General features: G+C 45.2%; 1 protein-coding gene across 2 annotated transcripts in view; it reads right to left on the reverse strand.

The window, feature by feature from the left end:
• RALGAPA2 (Ral GTPase activating protein catalytic subunit alpha 2) overlaps window positions 1–17,717 on the reverse strand; it is a 270,511-nt gene that overhangs the window by 171,778 nt on the left and 81,016 nt on the right. For both annotated transcript variants that reach the window (XM_065921331.1, XM_065921330.1), the window contains exons 13-16: window positions 16,357–16,505; window positions 11,467–11,578; window positions 9,816–10,053; window positions 6,253–6,417 (exon numbers count right to left, since the gene is read on the reverse strand). In XM_065921331.1, coding sequence (XP_065777403.1) covers window positions 6,253–6,417; window positions 9,816–10,053; window positions 11,467–11,578; window positions 16,357–16,505 — 664 coding nt within the window. The remainder of the gene's footprint in view (window positions 1–6,252; window positions 6,418–9,815; window positions 10,054–11,466; window positions 11,579–16,356; window positions 16,506–17,717) is intronic.

The following is a 17,717-nucleotide window of genomic DNA, read 5'->3' on the forward strand; positions in this document are numbered from 1 at the left end:
ACCAGGAGGAGGAGGGTGAAGGCAGAGAAACATAAAGCAAGCACGGCCTGCTTCATTCCACCCTAAACCAAGATCTCTCAGACCTCAGCGCCACTGGTATTTTGGGTCAGACGGCTCTCTGCAGTAGCAGAAGCCTTGTCCATTGTAAGACAGTTAGCGGCATCCATTCCCTGGATGCAGGGAGCAGGACCCTGGCTTGATGACCACAAATGTTCCCAGACACTGCTAAATGTTCTTGGGGGGGGGGGGGGGGCAAACCATCCCCAGTTGAGAATCCCTGCTTGAAATCTTATTCAATTTCTGTTGGAACTGTGTACATACATACAGGAAATGAGAACCTGAGTCAACCAAAATATAATAATGAATGAGGAAAAAAACTCCAAAATGAGACGACTAACAGGAAGAGATTTGTGAAAACATATTCTGGACAAGCTAGTTAAAAAAATAAAACTTAAACAAAATGGGGTGGGGAAAAAAATGGGATGTGAAAAAGGAAAACTTTTCACCTTATAGGCATATATCAGCCAAAAAGAAAGCAAAACTAATTAAAATACTTTTTTAATCATCTCCAGGTAGGAGTATTTTTTTTTTAACCAAATTGTGAAGCAGTTAATGTTTATCAGTGATTTAACTGACTGGTGGCCATCTTCTCATGTACCATTCTTACTATTTTCCACTTTCAGTATTTACCAGACAAAAAGAGCTTTCTAAGAAACGCAGTTCTTACTCTTCTATCATATTCTAGAAGTAAGTAACATGACATCTTATGTACTTACCAGGGGTATGTTGCTTTGCTAAACCAGAGTATGACATGATTTATTGCCACTGAAAGCCACAATTAAGCTATCTCCAATAGTAAATAGATACTAATCTATAATGCTATCTTTCTGAGACCAAAAGGACATGAAAACATTTCCCTCTTCAGCAAGAAGATTCATTTTGGGATCTACAGAGAAACAAGTAGACACAGACCTAATTATTCACTATAAATCCTTTTGCTGAGGTATCCATGCTAATAATTACTTTTGATGCAACAACATCTTAATTAACCAGAAAGGGCAAGTATATAAACAATACGTAGCTGAACTCAATTTTAACTGGCTAAAGGCCTGGAATAACACTCTTTTGGAAATTACCAATTTTCACCATTTTTTTTTTTTACTCAAATTGTTTTTACTACTCATTGTTATTTTTCATACTCAATAATCAGTATGAATCTGTGTAAACTGATCATTATTTTATACATGAATATGATTTATTCACTCCAAGGAACTCTAGCCTGCATAACTTTTCCAGTTCATTCATTCTGAGGGAGGCCCAGCAAACACACTAACATTGGCAGGCTCAGAATCATTGTAGAATTTTATGAAGATTCCCTTCCACTCTATAGGCTCCATATACAAGGCACACAAGGCTGGCATCACTGTTTTCCCCTCTTAAAAACTATGGTTCTCTGGACATGTGGACACAGTGGGAGAAGGGGAGGGTGGGATGAATTGAGGGAGCAGTATTGACATGTATATGCTACTGTGTGTAAAACAGACAGTGGGAACCTGCTATATAAAATAAGGAACTCAGCCTGGTGCTCTGTGATAACATAGAGGGGTCGGGAGGAGCAGGAGGAAGTCCAATAGGGAGGCCTATATGTATATACATAGCTGATTCACTTCATTGCACAGCAGAAACTAACACATTATAAAGCAATTATATTCCAAGAAAAAAAGTATGGTTCTCAGCTCAGAATGCGAAGCCCAGATGCAGAGATTCTGCTTGACTATGTAATTGCTACTGAGCGTCTAACCACCTAGAAACAATTGATATTCTTTGAAAATAAACACCAAGTGCAATGGCGGGCACACATGCGTGAGGCAGGGATATGAACAAATGAAGGCAGACCCAGGGGCGAGCGAGCAAGCGGGAGCAGCCCAGGGACACAGCAGGACAGAAGAGACAGTGTTACAGTACCTGACAGCCCGTGGGAGCAAGAAGAGTAAGAGAAACCGGGGAAGAGCGCGCTCACGGTGTGGAGGAGGAGTGGGACGCTTTTGGTGGCGGGCAAAGCCTCAGAGAGGTGGGCACAGTTGCTGATAGACTGGCTTCGCTTAGCTTCCAGGAGAGACAAAGAGTCAAGCGTCAGAAGAACATCAAGATCTTTCGCTTCTTCCTTTTCCTTATTATTATTATTTTTCTGGGCTCGCTTTAAATATTCAGAGGAGGTCACTTCAGACTTTAAAGGAAGTTGGCACAGCACACAGGATTTAATGATAAGTCCCTAAATACAGCCAGCTTTCCGTCATGCTGATGGCGAGGAGAACGGGCCATTCACGAATGATCGATCTCCTTTTTGGAATGCCTTGTGTGTTGAGCCTTTCCTTTTTTTTTTCTGCTGGGAATCAGATTTGTGTTTGGGTCGTCTGTTTACTTGGGCAGACGTTATAACCAGTTTTCTCTTCTAAAAGGACCCAAACAAAAAGACCATGGTGAGGGAGGGAAGAATCTAACTTAAGATCAAAACTGTTTCACAAATAATCAGGCTTACTGAGAGACGACGGCATTTAAAAGCAAATCATTTAGTAAATCAAATATCGTAAAAGCTCAAGAACACATAAAAGTCAACTTGAAGATTCAAGGATCTGACATTTGGGGAAAAAGTAAAAGTCTTCATGAAACATAGCCTTTGAAATCACACTTTGTGCTGACTAAGTCCATAATTTCTTACTACAAACTTTAGGATGTTCTTAGCTTTTCTATATATTGCTACTCAAAATCATTTGAGGAAACGAATGGACATAAGGAGAGAATAGGCCTCATACATATGAAACCATCATCAGGAAAACCAGTTTAGTCCTTAAAACAAAACTAGGACGGTTTACTTACTGTATTCTTTTCACATGATTTTATTTAACATTAATGAAATAGACCTACAAATGGTAGTGATGCTTTTGCAAAAAGCGAAACAAACTTCTTACTTTTCCTGTCTCTTCCCCACTCTCTGACTACCAGAATTCCCAGCTCTAGAGAACTGTCTGCAATGCATAATCACAAACATGTTAGACACTATTTAGGTGAAGACAACTTCCCTGTAAACATCAAACTAACTGGACTTCAAATTTCCTGAAAGATGTGTCCATGTCTCAATGTCAGGGACACTTCATTTAAAAAGTTTTCCTTTTACAAGTCAAATAATTGTGCATTTTCCCAAAATTGATCACTAGATATTTTAGAAATAATAAAATATATGTTATTTTGTGTGGAAATCTGCTTTAACCATTCACTTTAGGCATGTAAGGTTTTAGCATCATTCACACTCAGGAAAACAAGGTCAACTTTTTAATTCTCTAAGATTCTCCCTGCCAGTCCTTTTTTTTTTTTTTTTGCCAGTCCTTTTAAGGTGCAAACAAGTAAACAAGTTAATTCTCTGTTAAATTAATCATCACTTCCTCACTCCACAATTGCTGATTTTTTTTTTTTTTTTTTTAGTTCTACCACTTTATTGCTACCAACCCATTTCCCTCCACCCTCGTGCACACATGCTCAGTCATGTAATCCCAAGGACTTCAGCCCGCCAGACTCCTCTGTCCATGGATTTTTCCAGGCAAGAATACTGGAGTGGGTTGCCATTTCCTTCTCCCACAATTGCTGATTTTATATTTCCCTCTCACCACTATCACTGACATTTTCTCAGTCTAAGTATAGTCTGTGGTGTAAATTAGAATAATCTTATAATATTCTCTTACTGGGATTAGGAAAAAAGTCACTTTCAAATGGGTCTTCTATAATAAACATCTTCATGCTAACAGTGCAAAACCTAATGTCGTGAGCTGCTGTTCCCTCATTCAAAAGGGGACTCTACACAACCAAAATCTACCATGAGACTATTCTGGGCCTTCTCAGAAGACTAAAGATATGTAAAAAAAAATTGAAATGAGTAAAAATTCTAATATGTAGTCTAGATAGATTACTTTTATAAAACAGTATGATATAGTAAAAACCTTCAAAAATCATTGTCTTCACAGGCAACAAAAAAGTCATAATATTTCATAATTTTAAAAATATAAAATAGGAAATACATATATATTCATTGTTGTTGTTTAGTCACTTTAGTCGTATCTGACTCTTTACAACCCTATGGGATATATAACCCATCAGGTTCCTCTGTCCATGGGATTTTTCAGGCAAGAATACTGGAGTGGGTTGCAATATGTATAAAGCATTGAGTTGGTGAAAAAGTTAATTTGTGCTTTTCTGTAAGATTCTATGGAAAATTCAAACAACCTTTTTGGCCAACCCAATACATGAAGAAAATAAATCTGTCCAACTCAATAGCTCTCATTTTCACTATCTGTTAAAGGTTAGGGTTCTAAGTGTTTTTGATTGAATGACTGCTACAAATGTCAGGTTTATGGTTTTGAAGTGACATACTCTACAAGCACCTTTACTTGATTTCGTGAAAGTTCTTATTTTTGCATGACTTCTCAGGCAATTGAGAACACTGCCAAACAGAAAGGCACAGAGGATTTCCTAAAACCTACCAGCACCTCTATCGTATCGTTGGTCTAGAATACCTGTTGAGAAACGAAGGTGCAATCTCTCCGACGGCTGTGCTTTGGCCAAACAGTGGCATATAGAACACGCAACATAGAATCAGCTGTCTATGTTAACATGTGAGAGGGCTTCCCTGGAAGCTCAGCTGGTAAAGAATCTACCTGCAAGGCAGGAGACCCCAGTTCAGTCCCTGGAGAAGGGAATGGCTTACCCACTCTAGTGTTCTTGGACTTCCCTGGTGGCTCAGACAATAAAGAATCTGCCTGCAATGCGGGAGACCTGGGTTCAACCCCTGGGTTGGGAAGACGCCCTGGAGAAGGGAGCGCAACCCATGCTTTAACAAGTGCTTTGAATGAGCACCTTAGTCACCTCTGTAATTGAGGGGTTGAGAGGGGCAACAGGCAGTCTGGGAGGCTCAACCATGGCACGAACCCCTATTCTGATCCCTTTCGAGGACCCAGTGGGGGAAGAGAGAGAAGAGACTTTAGGAGTTCGGATGAGAAAGGAAATAGGTGAGTGAGCCTTCCCCAAAGCTGCCTGTTTCCAGAAACTGGGTCTCTCCTCAGGGAGAGGATGAAGGAAGCAGTAAATGAGGGATAATGACCAACAAATATTATTGGAAAAATAATGAGGCAGTTAGGGTTAATGTGTAATATATTTTCATAAAAACAACAGGATTCTAAGGCATCTGTTGTAAGCCTTGACTGAGCACTGGAAACTATGCAGAGTGTCAATGAATCTTTGGTTTATGACCAGAGGAAATTGCAGTCAACATGCTGAATAACAATTTCAATTGCATGGCATTATTGATGTGAAAAGCAGACCTACACAAATCTGTCTTAACTTTGGTTTTGTTTTTGGTATGGACCATTCTTAAAGCCTTTACTGAATTTGTTACAATATTGCTTCTGCTTCATATTTTGGTTTTTCTTGGCTGTGAAGCAAGTGGGATCTTCAGACCAGGGACTGAACCTGCATCCCTTGCACTGGAAGGCGAAGTCTTAACCACTGGACTGCCACGTAAGTCCCACACAGGAATCTGTGTTAAACTTAAGTTATAGCCTCAGAGTCACTGGAGGGGGGTGGAGCTTTATTTGTTCTTACTACATACTGTATACAAGCTTAGTTACTAAAGAGTTCTCTTTTTAAGAATAAAGTGTAGCAATGGAGCAATTAACGGGAGTTTCCGTTCAAGTTCTTATTAATTCTAACTGACTGTATGGTCAACGTGTAAACAAACAGGTAAGGTGCCCTTTTCCAAAGAAGCAGAAAATGCAGATGTCTTCCTCCAGTCCTGAAAACTAAAGCTTTAGTCTCCTTTTCTTCGCTGGACTGTTTCCACACTCTCTTAAGATGAATACTAAACAACAATAACATAGCCGGCTGTGCGATTACCAAGAATCCATCTTCCTCAAGGTTCAAACAAAACGCCAATTTTCTCTCTTTTGCACCAACATCACACTCGATATTCTCATCTCGTTCTTTATCATGATGCAGAATTTAGAAATAAATAGTAAAAACCATGATTTGGAAAAGTAGACAGAAAGCTGAAAAGATATAGCGACATCTCAGTCAGTAAAAGGCCTCGTACTTAAGTTCTGAGTGGAATTTATTATAAAACTGTAAAAAAAAATTCTTATAAATCCATTAAAATCCTATAATTCCTATACATCCATTCCATGGAGAAATACCAGGACTCGCGCTTACCGGATGCCTTCTGGCGGACAATGTATCTGGCTTTCTCGACCCCTGGCGCCCCGGACGTGGTAGCGCTCCTGAATCGCATGGGCTCGGCCATGTCGGGGTGGCTCCGCCAGCTCAGAGAAAAGGACCTCCCCACAGTGCTTCCTTTCTGAGCATCCGGAACACAGCCTATGAGACGAGAAACACAATCCAGGGGCTGATTTCTTCATGATTCCTCCCCTAGCCTGTGCCGCTCAGCAAACCCCCTACACAGAATGATGCAGAATCAGCAGGTTCTCCTGCAGCAGACTGGGTACCACTTCCTACACTGCAATTTAGGAGGTGAGTCATCCATCAGGCAACTGAAAATTCCTGTTGCCAACGTAATTTTCAAGCCCCTTCAATGGTCTCAAGAAAATTCTCCTATCTTCACAGCACTCATTCCGGTGTACAAAAACATGAATAAATCTTTCTCAATGTAAGAACAGTGTCAAATGAACTACACCACTGCTCCCTCTGTGTGTGAGTCCCTCAGGCGTGTCCGACTCTTTTCGACCCCATGGACTGTAGCCCACCAGGCTTCTCTGTCCATGGAATTTTTCAGGCAAGAATACTGGAGTGGGTTGCCATTTCCTTCTCCAACCACTGCTCCTGGGACACTCCAAAAAATGCTTCTATAAACCAGAAAATGAGAGATCACTGATTTTAGAACAGTATTCCGTCCTGTAGACGCAAACCTCTCCACAAATCCCTGAGAGAAATGTATGCCCATAAACTCTAATTACAGTCAATGAGCAAAGTCAATGAAATGCTACAAACAATACAAAAATCCTATTTTAAGCGAAGCTCCGAAACAGTAAAATGTTGAAGATATGGGATTCATCTTCTCTTTTCTCCTCTCATACTGCACTAGACAAATATCTCAAGTGAGTGGTCAGGGATCAAAATGGATACAGAAGAAAAGAGAAAGAGACACTTAGAAAGTTCTGGGCACATGACTGGCAGATGCCACCTGTGGCTCATTTGCACACCCAGGTTCTTCTGAGAGTGTACTTTGTTTCCACAAGTCTACTGCTTGGACAGCAAGGATTTCTGCAGTAAATATTTATATCCATTTTTGGAATAAAGCAACATAAATAAATCAGAAATATTTGTCATGGTCATTAAGTAAATAACCAAATTTGTTCTATATCTGTCCATCAATAGCATTTTTTATTTGAAGTTGTTTACCCTCCCAAGACAAGCTCATCTCTGACAAGCCTATGAATTTCTGTTCACATGGCGGGAGGGAAGAGAATATTCTGGGGGCTCCAAGGGAGGGAGGATTATAAGAATCTGAGGAGTGGGGGAATGTGCTGAGTTTTGAGCAGATCCTTACTTTGTCTCAGCCACTCCCTCCATCCTGAAAGGCATCCTCATCAGGTAGACTCTGCTGGGCTGAGAGCCACAGTCTTAGGAAATCAAGTTCTTGGATGGAAGCATCCTGACCCTCCTGGACTCTGGGTTTACACAGAGACCCTCAGAGCTGCTACAGAGGTCACTACAGTGGCCCAGGGCCCAGGCTCTGGGCTCCCTGCCCTGATTTCATCCCACATCTCCACTCTTGTTTATTTTTTAAGGAAGGGGCTCTGTATAGCTTCAGTGAGGGAGGGAAAAAAAGGATCTTCTGCCTAAAGTATGTAAAGACATCACTGCAGTAGACAGTCTAAACCTAAACTGGGATTGGACAATTTCACTGGATTGCCCTGGACCTCAACTAGCTAGTTTTGGTTTCTCACTGACTTGCTCTTACTAATTGGTGCCCCGGGAGCTACTCACAGACGGCAGTGGAGACACTCTAGGAACCAGTCATGTTAATTACATGTCTCTGCGGCTAACGAATCATTATAATTGGTTCGCACTTCCTGTATCCCACATCCTCTGTCATCCTCTCCCCCACTGACTCTGAGCTTCAACACATTACATACTTTGGCAGCAAACACTGACCAAGCAGAGATCTGAAATGCACTTGAGAATGGGCTTGCCCTCCTGCTGCTCCTGGAACCCTAAGCCATTAGGTGAATAGCTTGAGCAAGCCTGCAGGGGTGAGGAAGCGTGTTTGGCCCCTTCACCTCCGCTACTGCAGTTGACAGCTAGCCAGCCCGATAGCAGAGCTGTGAGCAGGTCACAGCCCGGCTGACGGCAGGTGCAGTTGTGAGGCCAGCAGATCCATCCCAGGGAGGCCAACCCTGACTGCCAATCCATAAAATCATAATTTAAATAAACAGTGTTATTTGAAGCCGTTACATTTTGGGGTGCTTTGTCACATGGCAAAGCTAACTGACACGACCTACGCTAAGACCATTGTGGAGGTTGCAGTTGACCATGGTAGGTAACGTGCCCTTTGGGAGTCTTTGAAGGAAAAACTCCTCTCAGATCCTAGGACCTGGAAAAGCCAGGCAGGTAGGCTGTTTACACCTTCTGCCCTCGGTGATGCTCTGATGCTACCCTGTTGATGATCAGAGTCAAATCTGCCCCCTCCCTGCCTCCCCACGCAGCCCCGAGGCTCTTCATCTGCATCCTTGCATTTTATCCACCTGCTGGGGCTCCAACACTGTTTATTCTGTCCCAGAATCCTTACATATTTTATCTATTGCATTACATGTATTTCTATGAGCAGACTCAAAATGGTTACAGAATAAGCTGGAGGACAGGAAATTAATCCAAGGACTGTGTCACAGCCTTAAAAAACGTAACGAGGATGGGCTTCCAAAGTGTCATCTCAACAGACACCATCACTGATGTTCCCAGCTGGATCTGACTCCAGGTCTCACAACAGTTCTCACCTTGAAACAGAACAAAGTTAAACAACTCCATGGGAAGCACTCCATGGGAAGCACTCCACCTTCCCCAGAAAGGCAGCAGAAAAGATGACAAATATTGGGGTGTCTTGAGTGGGACTTGTCTGGCTTTAATTTCCAACTTTACCACTTCTTAGCTGTGTGACCCCCAAACGAGCCGATCACTATGGACTCTGTCCTTGAGTGTCTGGGTCTGTGACGTGGGGAGAGTGGCATGGATTTCACAGCCTCCTGTGAGGGTGACGGCAGAGACGGTGCCCCCCCCCCCCCACACTGCTATCACTACAGCTCTCAGTCCTCCTCTTCCCTCCTCCTTCCCCCACAGCCCTTGCTTCCATCCATCATCCTTAGGAAGGGGACACAGAGCTCGGATATGCAACTGAATGCCACTGTTAAAAAGACACCATTGGTACAGCTGACGCAATTCCATGCAATGACTGTCTGGGGTTTAATACACACTCCTACTCAGCCTTGGACTTCCCAGGTGGTGCTAGCGGTAAAGAACCTGCCTGGCAATGCAGGAGACATAGAGACGTAGGTTCGATCCCTTGGTCGGGAAGGTCCCCTGGAGGAGGGCATGGCAACCCACTCCAGTATTCTTGCCTAGAAAATCCCATGGACAGAGGGGCCTGGTGGGCTACAGTCCATAGGGTCGGAAAGAGTCAGACACGACTAGAGTGACTTAGCACGCGTGCATACACACAGCTCAGACACCTGGGGTCACCAGAGGAGCCAGAGATGGAATACCTTTGCCTCGCTGTTTCTTTTCCTTCTGTTCACTTAACTTGTCCAGAGGTAGATTGGTCATCTCAACTCCGTACACGGTCCTGGCAAGCACAGCCGTCAAGGAGTCCATGATGCTGGCCCACTCGTGGATCAGCTCCTCCCAGTCCGTGAGGGAAGACAGCACCCCGAGAAAGTCATCCCAGAGCTCCCGAGAGATGTACACACAGAGGTTTGCTCGGATCCAGGCCACTATGAGTGTCTGAAAACAACCGACCGATGAAAGAATTCAATTGTCACTTGGAAGAAGTGTGCTTTTGACAAAATATTTAAAATTACTATTATTAGTAAGATGAATTTTAAAGTAAAATGTGCTTTAGGGTATTGAGTTTAATTTCTGAAAATGCATCTGATCAATGGCAATCAAGACTTGAGCTACTGTGAAATCAGTTATCATTTTGAACAGATACTGATTCGAAACGATGCTAGTATCTGAGGCTGGTCCTGGCAGGACCTGGTGAGCCTGTTCTGTCTTCTGAGACATTCCTGCCCCCATCTCTGCAGGGGCCTCTCCCATAGGTAAACCTCCACCTGACCCACTCCTATCTGACCTGCAGCAGATGACTCAGGCAGACCCTCTGCCCTCCAGGCCCCAGTCTGCTCAGCTCCTCCCCTGGGTGCTGGACGGGCACCAAGGGGGACCTGCTCTCCCGAGCATGCCCCCCTCCCTGCTCCCAGCCTCCTCCTCAACCTCTGCACTTCTGTTAACCCCCACGTCACCTGGACCCCCTGCCCATCCAACTTCCCCAGCTCCCACCCATCAGCATGGAAACATGATCCAATTCTTCCTTATTGCAAAAAAAAAAAAAAAAAAAAAAAAACCACACACACACACAAAAACCTCACAACGTTCCCTTGAATCCTGTGAACCTGATGCCCCCTCAAGCTACAGCCCTTTCTTTCCCTTTCGAAGCAAATTTCTTGAAAGAACTGTCCGCACTCATCCATCTTCCACACTCACTCCACCCTCTGCCAGCCCACCTTCCACCTGGGTCTTGGTCCCCATTCTCATGGCTCCAGGGACATCTGCTCACTGTTTAGCCCAGATGTCTCTGCTGGCTTCCAGACCTTTCTATCTGCTCCCTGGTGCACGTCCTGTGGGCACTACCCTTCACCTCCACCATCAGGGAGATGGCCTTCTTTCTCTCTGACACATCCCCTCTCCCCAGGTGATCCCACTCAGTCCTGTGGCTTTAAACACAATCGCTAAGCACGCTGACAGCCCTCACACCTGCAATCCTATCTGAATGTCTCCATCCTACCCACACACCCGTGCTCTGTCCATCCTGCACCTCTTCAAATCTACCTGGCCCAAGACCAAGACCATCAGCACTTGTTGTCTTCCTAACTTCTAGCAGCCTTAAGTAAATCAAAGGAGGAAGCAGATGGCAGAAAGGTGGGAAGGCCTAAAGGCCCAGCACTAATCATAATGACTGATTACAACCCTCAAGAACATTCAAGAAGGAAATTTTCTAGTTAAATTTCTAGAAACATTTTAAAGGCAGTGCAATTTTACTCTCGAAATTCTCAATAATTAAAACTGATTTGCTGAAAAAATCCAATTCATTTCTTACATTTGCAGTGTTTTAATTAAAAAAAAAAAAAAAAGACTTACCCTAAACAGTAACCCTGCCAAACTCTGGGCAAACAAGTCCTTGATTTGTTTATCCTTTGGCTTCTGCAGGACAGCTTCTGTTATCCTGAGCAGTATTTGCAACATCTGTTCCCTGGGCCACCCAAAATAAAAGCTCATGTTATTAATCACACCTCCAAAGCACTTACACGTATAGGTACAAGAAATTCTCGTAAGAATTCAGCAAAATGGATAATTACATGTTATTTAAAAGTATAAAGAAAGCTGAGTGCTGAAGAATCGATGCTTTTGAACTGTGGTGTTGGAGAAGACTCTTGAGAGTCCCTTGAACTGCAAGGAAATTCAACCAATCCATCCTAAAGGATATCAGTCCTGAATATTCATTGGAAGGACTGATGCTGAAGCTGAAACTCCAATACTTTGACCACTTGATGCAAACAACCGACTCATTGGAAAAGACCCTGATGCTGGGAAAGGTTAAAGGCAGAAGGAGAAGGGGACGACAGAGGATGATGATGGCTGGATGGCATCACCGACATGATGGACATGAGTCTGAGTAGGCTCCAGGAGTTGGTGATGGACAGGGAAGCCTGGCGTGCTGCAGTCCATGGGGTCACAAAGAGTTGTACATGATTGAGTGACTGAACTGAACTGAAGTGAATTCAAAAGTATCTGAATGCCAGTTACAGAATGAACACCATACTTATCAAAATAAACTACTTTAAGTCACCATGGTTCAACAAGTATGCCCAAATCAACAGATAGGACCACAAGGGTCTCACCCCAGCCTGACTCCCTCCCCTTGTAAAAATGGGGGTGAGGCTGTTCTTCCAGCTATGTCGGCCCTCGAAGGCACTCAGCGGACAGCTGTGCTTAGGTGAACTTACGCAGCACTCTTACATTTTCACATCCATGATCTTACCTAACCTGAGAGGTTTGCCTATCTTTCATTGTGACGGAAAATAATGTGGACTTTCCGGGGAGCGCTGCAGCTGGCAGTGTCAGGTGGCCAAGCCCCACAGCACTCCCACAGGTAGGAAGGAGGGTTGGGAAAGGTCACCCCTGGGTGCTCAGGCCGTGGAGCTTTCTGCCTGGAAGACTCCGACTCTGCACAGCACTGCCCACCTCTACCGCTGAAGACTGTGGTCACCACACCTCCATCACAGCACTCCAGGGAGAAGGGGGTTTTATGCGAAAGGTCTTTAAAGAGTACAAAACACTAGGGACAGGAAGTCGTGTCTTCCTGATCCCATGGACTGGAGCATGCCAGGCTTCCCAAGATAAAACTCTGCATAGGCAGCAGTCTTCGGGGAAGAAAGCCCATGTATTTCCTTTCCATATCATGCAGTCATTTATCCTGGCCCTCTGTTGCTGTTCAGTCACTCACTTGTATCTTCACGACCCCATGGACTGCAGCACGCCAGGCTTCCCAGTCCTTCACCAACTCCCGGAGCTTGCTCAAACTCATGTCCGTCGAGTCCGTGATGCCATCCAACCATCTCATCCTCTGTCATCCCCTTCTCCTCCTGCCCTCAATCTTTCCCAGCATCAGGGCCTTTTCCAACAATTCAATTCTTCACAGCGGGTGGCCAAAGTATTGGAGCTTCAGCTTCAGCATCAGTCCTTCCAATGAATATTCAGGACTGATATCCTTTAGGATTGACTGGTTTGATCTCCTTGCAGTCCAAGGGACTCTCAAGAGTCTTCTCCAGCACCACAGTTCAAAAGCATCAATTCTTTGGCGCTCAGCTTTCTTTATGGTCCAGCTCTGTGATAGGGTGACAAATTCTCTCACACAGCCAGAGGGCGTTTTTCTCTTATAGCTGTTACATCCTTCATGTGTTTCCCCAAGTGCCGTGGAAACAGAGAGCAGGTTATCGTCTGCATAAGGGAGAGAAATCACCAGGTCCCTTTAACTACTTGTTCAAGGTCTTGTGCATGAATCATTTGTTTATCCTTGGAAATTGCTCCTCATCAGTGATAAAACCAAGAATCGGTCCAGGTCAGATAATGAGATCTCAAATCTCGGTTCCTTTAGACTGCTCTCACGTTTCTGCATGTCAAAACAGTGTTTTCTCTGAACACCGTGCTGGATCCCACTCAGCTACTCTAGAGTCTCCTGCCCTCCTGTGGGTGACCCTGTCTGACTCCCATCCCAGTCTCAGTAGGCACCCATGTCCCTTCTGCTCTACTGAGCCTGTCCACTTGGCCCCAGTCCAGGGACCTTGCAGGCTCAGGAGAAGAGCTCTGGGGTCAGGGGGCCTATGCACACATGCCTGGAGCAGCCGGCGACTTTGATGAGGACGAGGGAAGAAATGCTGCAGGGCTGGGGCCAGCCTGTGGCCCGCCCTGTCCAGGGTCCCCAGGGCCCTGTCACAGCTGGAGCGCTGCACCCAGGGTCAGCTCTGCCTGTGTGGCTTCTGTGATGCTCAAGAGAAAGAAAAAGAGCCCCTTCCACACCATCCAGCAAATTGAGAATAAGAAAGATAGTAACTTTCCAATAAAACCCCAGTCCCAGTCACTGTTATCAAAAACACAGTCCTGACGGAGGCTTAGACTGACACGGACACAGGGACAGGTTTAACCTCTGAACCTGAGAAAACTCAGGAACCACAACATCCCCACACAGAGTCTTCTGGAAGAGAATGCGGGTGCAAAATGACCTCTGGCTTGGCAAATTCTTTGCTCACAGCTCTGACTTCCACTTGCTCCTCTGTGTTTTGTGAAACACTGGCAGAGGTGGGCTGGGGTGGGGGGTGCAGGTGGGCAGCTCTTCCTGTCTTCGTTTCCTACTTTGTCCTCATCTCTTCACACACCTGCTCGGCCCCACACAAGCTGTCACCTCTTTCGGAGTTACTTCCCAGCACCTCCCAGGCTACAGCCTGGTCTGGGCCACAGAGGCTGGGTTCCACGCACTATCTGTCCTTCCCATGGCAGACACGTACATCGGGTGGCGTCACATTCTCGCACACAGGCGGAGGTGGCAGGGGCCTCCTTGCAGCTCGAGGGCCCTGGGCACTGGCTGCCCCCTCCCACCCACCCACTGCCCAGCATCAGCCTCACCACACTGGCTGCTGTCTCATCCTGCCCGGGATCCACCAAGCCTGCGACCTGCAATTCCTCCCCGTGGGGATGTTCTTCCTTCCCAGCGCCACTCAGAGAGGCCTCCCCAGCCTCCACGCTGCCCACCCCAGCTCCACTGCTGGACCCGCCTGACCTGGCCCTTGGGTTCCTTACATCTCTCAGGCCCATGAGGACCAAGGCCTCTCAAGGGGCAGGGACCTGGTCTGTTGAGTTCACCCTCCATCCTCAGAGGAGAAAGCACCCAAGTTATTTACTGGATGAAAGAACGGTGGGAGGGAATTCAGGGCTTATCTGGTGCTTCAACACACAGGAGGGTCTGCTGCTGGGAGAACCGATCACATCCCAGGCTATACTCTGCGGACTTTTTCTTGGTGAGTTATTTTCATCTATACCAATGTTTTGACTTTTTAAAATACCTTTATCTGGAAATCGTTGAATTATTAAAGAAACAGTTAAAAAAAAAAAAGAAACAGAGTTGTTTCACTTTATTTCCTACACCTTCAAAAAGATGGTCAAAAATACCAAAATATTACTGATACACTGGTACACAGAACTCATAAGAGTTTTCAAAGGAAAGAAAAGCATCAAAAACACTTGATACAGTTGGTCAAATGGGCAGGCATTTGAGCTGAAAGCTATCAGCATCACTCATAATTTCATCACTGACACAGCTGCGAACTCTCATTAAAATCGCCTTGCTCACCCCTCTAATGTTTTAACGATGGCTTCTCGGTTTAAAAGTTTAAAAGTCTAGGAAAGATGACCCCAGAAGGTACAGCTTCAAATGACCCTTTTTTGACGCTGGGATTTCCTGAATTTGTGAATGTTCTGCCCAGTTGGCTTCCTCCCCTGAGAAAGAGAAGGGCTGGACTCGATACCCTGGAGGTCCTGCAGGCTCAGTCCTGCCGCATCCCTGTGGTTTCCCTAGACAGACCCTCCTATGGCTCCCTGAGCACTGGCTCCATCATCCAGACCACAGGCCGGTAATGGGGACCCCGAGCACTTCTGGGGGAGCAGGTGCCCCCTAGGGGTCTGACTGTGGGGAGGATGCTGAATGCAGCCAGGCAGGCGGCAGGGGGGCATTGCCTGGGCGGGAGAGACTTGCAAGGACTGGACTGAAGAAGCAGAAGTATTACTACGAGGCTACCCTCCTCACACAGGAGGGAAGAGGAAGGGGTGATGGGCTCCAGGGCTATTGTCTGAGCTGAGAACCCCGGGAGCACCCCATAGGCTGGGGGGATGCACAGACACCCCTCAAGGAAACTCTCATGCACTGCTTGCCTCTGGGGTATCATCAACACAAAGACACCAAACAAAAAACCAGCAAGCAGGAAGAAAACACTTCACATGAGCTTATTTCACAATGCCACTGCATTTGAATGCACTCTGATAATGTATCACTTAAATCCATCATTTCTCCAAAATGAATTTAAAACTTCAACTTTACAGCAATAAAATCAGCTTAAAAGTGTTTTGGAGCAATTAGCCAACCCTCCTGGGATTATGGATTATGATATTATCAACCAGTTACTGCTTTTGCACGAAACTTGCTTGATGACAGTTAAGAATCTGCTATTTCATCATAGGACAGCTTACTCTTAATTTGAGATTTTTTTTTTTTTTTAAACCAATAATGAAAACAAATGAACTATCAAAGTACTGGATACTTACCTTCATAATTCACCAAAATGTTACAAAAGACTGATCACTATCTCATGGTTCTCTTTGTAAAGCTATTTAATAAGTGGAGGCTTTCACATTTTTAATTATTGCATTGAAAACAGAAACATCTGTTTTACGATATTAATTAATTGAAAATACACTCACCAGGTCTTTTTATTCATTGTCAACTCCATTATCATGCGCCTAAAAATAATCAGAACAGCTTTGCAGGCATCAACTTGCTCCTTCAAGAGCATGGGAACCTCCACACATGGCTCCAGCAAAAAGACGTTTGCAGCATTTGTCAGAAATACCTTAAAACCAACAAGTGTTATGTGAGAAAATACAAGGAAACAGATTTTGGTGTGTGTGTGCTCAGTAGTGTCTGATTCTTGCAACTCCATGGACTGTAATCCCCCAGGCTCCTCTGTCCATGGGATTTCCCAGGCAAGAATATTGGCGTGGGTTGCCATTTCTTTCTCTAGGGGATCTTTCCGACCCAAGGATCAAACTCATGTCTCTTGTATCTCTGCATTGGCAGGTGGATGGATTCTTTACCACTGTGCCACCCGGAAAGCCTCAGTTCACCCCTTAGAACACACAGTTCACCCCTTAGAATGGATTTAATACTGACATCTGGAAGATCTTGTCTAGAAAAATAACTGCTATCACTTAGGGCCTTCCCAGGTTGCTCAGCAGTAGAGAATCCACCTGCCAATGCAGAAGATGCAGGTTTGATCCTTTGGTCAGGAATTTCTCCTGGAGAGGGGAATGGCTACCCACTCCAGTAGTCTTGCCCGGGAAATCCCATGGACAGAGGAGCGTGGTGGGCTACAGTCCATGGGGTCACAAAGAGTCGGACACAACTGAGCGCACACACACATTAATATTGCAACTTTGGAAACATTTGAGTCAGAAAGGCTTCTGGAGATTTCTTTTTGACATCCTCTGAGACAGGAACATCATCTGTGGGTAAAGATTCCTGGTGGGGTACGGGTGGATAGGGGTTGGGTGGGCAGGGAAGGCAGGGGCACAGTGCTCAGACAGTGGCTGGAAAGAACGAGCTGATTCTCGCCGAGTCTCCACCTTTGCTGACTTGAAGGCCTTGCTGACAGGAGGCAGCTCGTGCCACCCAAGGGGCAGCCAGCAAGTGGGCAAAAGCACATGACCAACACTGCATCTTCCAGGAACATGGATTTCCAATATGAGAAACACGTAATGCCACAGAATACAAACCCCAAGGGAATCTTAGGATAAAAACTGAGACATCAAAAAAAAAAAAAAAAATGTAGGCAATTCGCCAAGTGCCCTGTGCTCTGCCTCATGCCTTTAGGATACAAGTTTCCTGTCCTGTACCATCAGTGATGCGAAGAGCTGACTCATGTGAAAAGACCCTGATGCTGGGAAAGACTGAAGACGGGAGAAGGGGATGACAGAGGGTGAGATGGTTGGATGCCATCACTGACTCAATGGACATGAGTTTGGGTAAACTCTGGGAGTCGGTGATGGACAGGGAGGTCTGGCGT

Source organism: Muntiacus reevesi, chromosome 2 (assembly GCF_963930625.1).
Source record: "Muntiacus reevesi chromosome 2, mMunRee1.1, whole genome shotgun sequence".
In the NCBI taxonomy this organism is placed as follows: domain Eukaryota; kingdom Metazoa; phylum Chordata; class Mammalia; order Artiodactyla; family Cervidae; genus Muntiacus; species Muntiacus reevesi.